Source organism: Limulus polyphemus, unplaced genomic scaffold, assembly GCF_000517525.1.
Source record: "Limulus polyphemus unplaced genomic scaffold, Limulus_polyphemus-2.1.2 Scaffold4944, whole genome shotgun sequence".
In the NCBI taxonomy this organism is placed as follows: Eukaryota; Metazoa; Arthropoda; class Merostomata; order Xiphosura; family Limulidae; genus Limulus; species Limulus polyphemus.
In genome coordinates this window covers 40,147-43,456 of record NW_013670554.1, presented here as the reverse complement: position 1 = coordinate 43,456, position 3,310 = coordinate 40,147, and the positions used below count along the sequence as shown (strand labels likewise).

At 36.2% G+C, this 3,310-nt stretch overlaps 1 protein-coding gene across 1 annotated transcript in view; it reads right to left on the bottom strand.

Moving 5' to 3' along the window:
- Positions 1-308: 308 nt before the first annotated feature.
- The window catches only part of LOC106471890, a 12,871-nt gene continuing 9,869 nt past the window's right edge, over positions 309-3,310 (bottom strand). Inside the window, exons 2-3 of the mRNA XM_022400501.1 lie at positions 974-1,218; positions 309-892 (exon numbers count right to left, since the gene is read on the bottom strand). Of these exons, the coding sequence (XP_022256209.1) occupies positions 309-892; positions 974-1,218 (829 nt within the window). The remainder of the gene's footprint in view (positions 893-973; positions 1,219-3,310) is intronic.

Below are 3,310 nucleotides of genomic sequence, written 5' to 3'. Positions count from 1 at the left end.
TAGGTTCTTGACATTTACATGGCACTTTTAGTATTATTTCAATTTTATAATATTCCGTATTATTTTTTCAACACCAACCCCACAAAGCTTTAAATAAAAATGTCCAATTAGCCTTAAGGAAGAAAAATTGGACTAGATCACTTTACACGTGACCTCCAACATTAATAACCTCCTTTCTTACAAGTTTTTATTTATCCATCCACTGTAAATGACAGTGGAAGTGAACTGGAAAGGAAGATAGTTCTTTCCACAAACAAGAAAAGGGAGAACTGGAATAATAAACTCAACCCTAAATTGAGCCATCCGTCTCACAAAATTGGTTTCTTATGGTCATCGCTGTTTTCAATAATTACTCGTTCTAGTTTTTTTTCTAAGTGACCTTGCCATTTTACCGTCCTCCAATAAGCAATTTTGATCATAGTGTTAAAAAATACTCTAAACACATAGAATTTAAGCAGGATTTGAAAGGCAACATACATCAGCCAATAGCAAATGGACACGTAATAAGTGGTCTTTTTCTTGAATGATATATCCAGCAAACGACACCAAAACTTCATCATGGCAGTCCAAGTCAGAAATGGCACGACTACGCTCATGGCCTGAATTATGTCTTTACTCATTTGGATGGCTTCTGGCAACGGTGACTTAATTTTCGGTCTCCAAACGGCATTCATAATTTCTCGACATATAGCTTCTGTTTCCTCCAGACTTCCATCACAGATGTTGAAACGGTTGTCAAGTCCCAGCTGATAACCCACCCCTCTCCAGAAGTGTACAAGGCTCTCCAAATCTTCCCGTGAACAGTGGATCCCCAAAGACTGAGGAAATAACACAATAAGTCCGATGAAAGAGAACTGTGTCAGAGCCATATCGTACTGAGACATAGCAACACCTCCTTGGCATGGACAGGTTGTCTGGGTTTTCAAGTCTTTTTGAATGTTGGGATGTGAATCGACTGTTGATGTAGACCTACTTTTGTCGTTCAATCTATCGGCAACATTTTTATGCATACGTCGAGTAATTGTTATTGACTCATAAGCTGCATCTTCTGGATTCCAAATATCGCCTTCGTACCATTTGCGGACGTGACGCATGGTGCTCACGTAACGACGGAAAATCCGCACTAGGTTCGAAGAGTTACCCGTGTAAAGCAATGGATTAAGCATGTTAGGAATGAAGACCAGAAATAAGAGTCCCGATAAATGGGCAAAGAATATGCTGTAGGAGAAAGAAAACGAAGTATAAGTAAACTATAAGTTCAGTTAATTATTATAAAATGATATGAAAGTGAGAACTGACAATAAAGAATGATTTGAGTATAGCAGTGGATATTTTAATAACATGTTTAATTATAGATGGTCTCCTCCTTTAGTTCGTAACGGTGTAACAGAATATTACTGTCGAAAACGCGTTTCCTACATCTACACATTGCAGAATTAAATCTTCGTTGTTTGTTATCACTAGCAGGCACATTTTAAGCACATATATCCACAAAGGAAATGCTGCAATAATCATTGCTCTAAGAAATTACTATAGAACACTTCAAAGCTTTGAGAGATAATTAGAAAAAAGCCACAACAATTACTTTGTTACTATTCTATAATATTAATTAAATTCGAATTGTAAAGAGAAGTAACAATAATAGTAGTGATACCATTCTTGACATACTTAACTGCTTTTCCATGTCTCTCAGAGCCTCACTGTCTACATTTAGCTGTATGAAAGCCGATAAATACTTAAAAGGGCTAATCTTTGAGGTGCTTGTGAACTTTGGTATGCAGACATACCATGCGTTTTCTGCCTTTTATTTTATCATGGAGATTTACAAAATTATTTTATTTATACTAAGTCTGTGCACATTTTGCATAATATTTGGTCCAGAAAACTGTTAATTTGATTTTGTTCTAACTGCCTTTGTTGCTGTATTATTCTGTAGAGGTAATACCTGTTCTGTCCATGGGAGGAGTTGTTGTAACTCTGTACGTTGCGCAAGAATGTAAACAACAGTAGTGCCCTTCACTGGTAGATCAGATGATATCTCGAGGTTATGCCCTACCCTATGTTAAGTGAGAATGACCAGTCACGTTATTAACGCTAGTCGCCACAGGTAAATTTGACGTTTTCCGTTAAGTGAGAAACGTTATATTTAAACAGTCTACACTGGATCTCAAGTGTGCTGGTTGATGGGAAGACGTCTTGAGAAAAGAATATCTGTTGATGAATTCACAATTCCAGTGAAATGCGAAAGTTTAGTATCTAATGAAAGTATGCACACAATGTTTTGTTTATTTAATAAATAAAAATTGTTCTCATTTTGTGTTACACATGGCGTCCAGTCTCTTACTTTCTTAGCTACTCAGCCAGTTTAGTCAAATTCGTTGTCACTTCGCGACTCATCCTCCCTATTACATCATTATAAAGCAGATTTACCTAATACGTTTTTACAGAAATCAGTTTAAACTGAACGTCGTTTTACTTTAAAAAAACATTTAAGCAATCCTTTATGTCAGTTACACTCTAATATTCACACACACACACACTGTAAGGTATTTAAATGACATTGAAGCTTTAGCTCTGGTTATTTCCTTCTTGCTTCGGAAATTTGAAAAACAAAATTTTTTTAATCATTTGTAATATAGGTAGACCTGTCAACCTGTGGATGATGCCAGTGTGTGAGATTTTAAGGTCAGGTGTCCCGTCTCAGAGAAATTCCCAAATTTCTCGATTCTTTAAGTAGAAAATAAAACACAAATGTATCAAGTGTCTGGGATATTTATTCAAGAAAAATAAATGTACACATATACATGAATGTGAACTCTTGCAAAAAGCAAATACTATAATTATGATTTCTTGTGAGTCGTGTTGTACTTTATAGTAGCAGTCTTCCATTGTTGTATTTCACTGTAGCAGTCTGACATTGTTGTGTTTCACTGTTACAGTCTTTTATTGTTGTATTTCAGTGTAGCAGTCTTTCATTGTTTTATTTCAAAACGTTGACAAAACGATAAAATTTATTTAATTGTTAAAACTTCAGGGATTGTAGAACAGTGTAAAGAAACTATTATAATATGTTTCGTAATTATTATTCAGAGTTGACGAGAATAATTATTTGCTTAACACCCAGTCTGCGAGTCAGAGAGACATTTTTTTTTTTGATAAGTCGATTCCCAAACAGTGCTTTTCAGTACCTTCCTTTCTAAGGCCCGGCATGGCCAGATGGCTAAGGCACTCGACTAGCAATGTGAGGGTCGCGGGTTCGAATCCCTGTCACACCAAACATGCTCGCCCTTTCAGCCGTGGGGGCGTTATA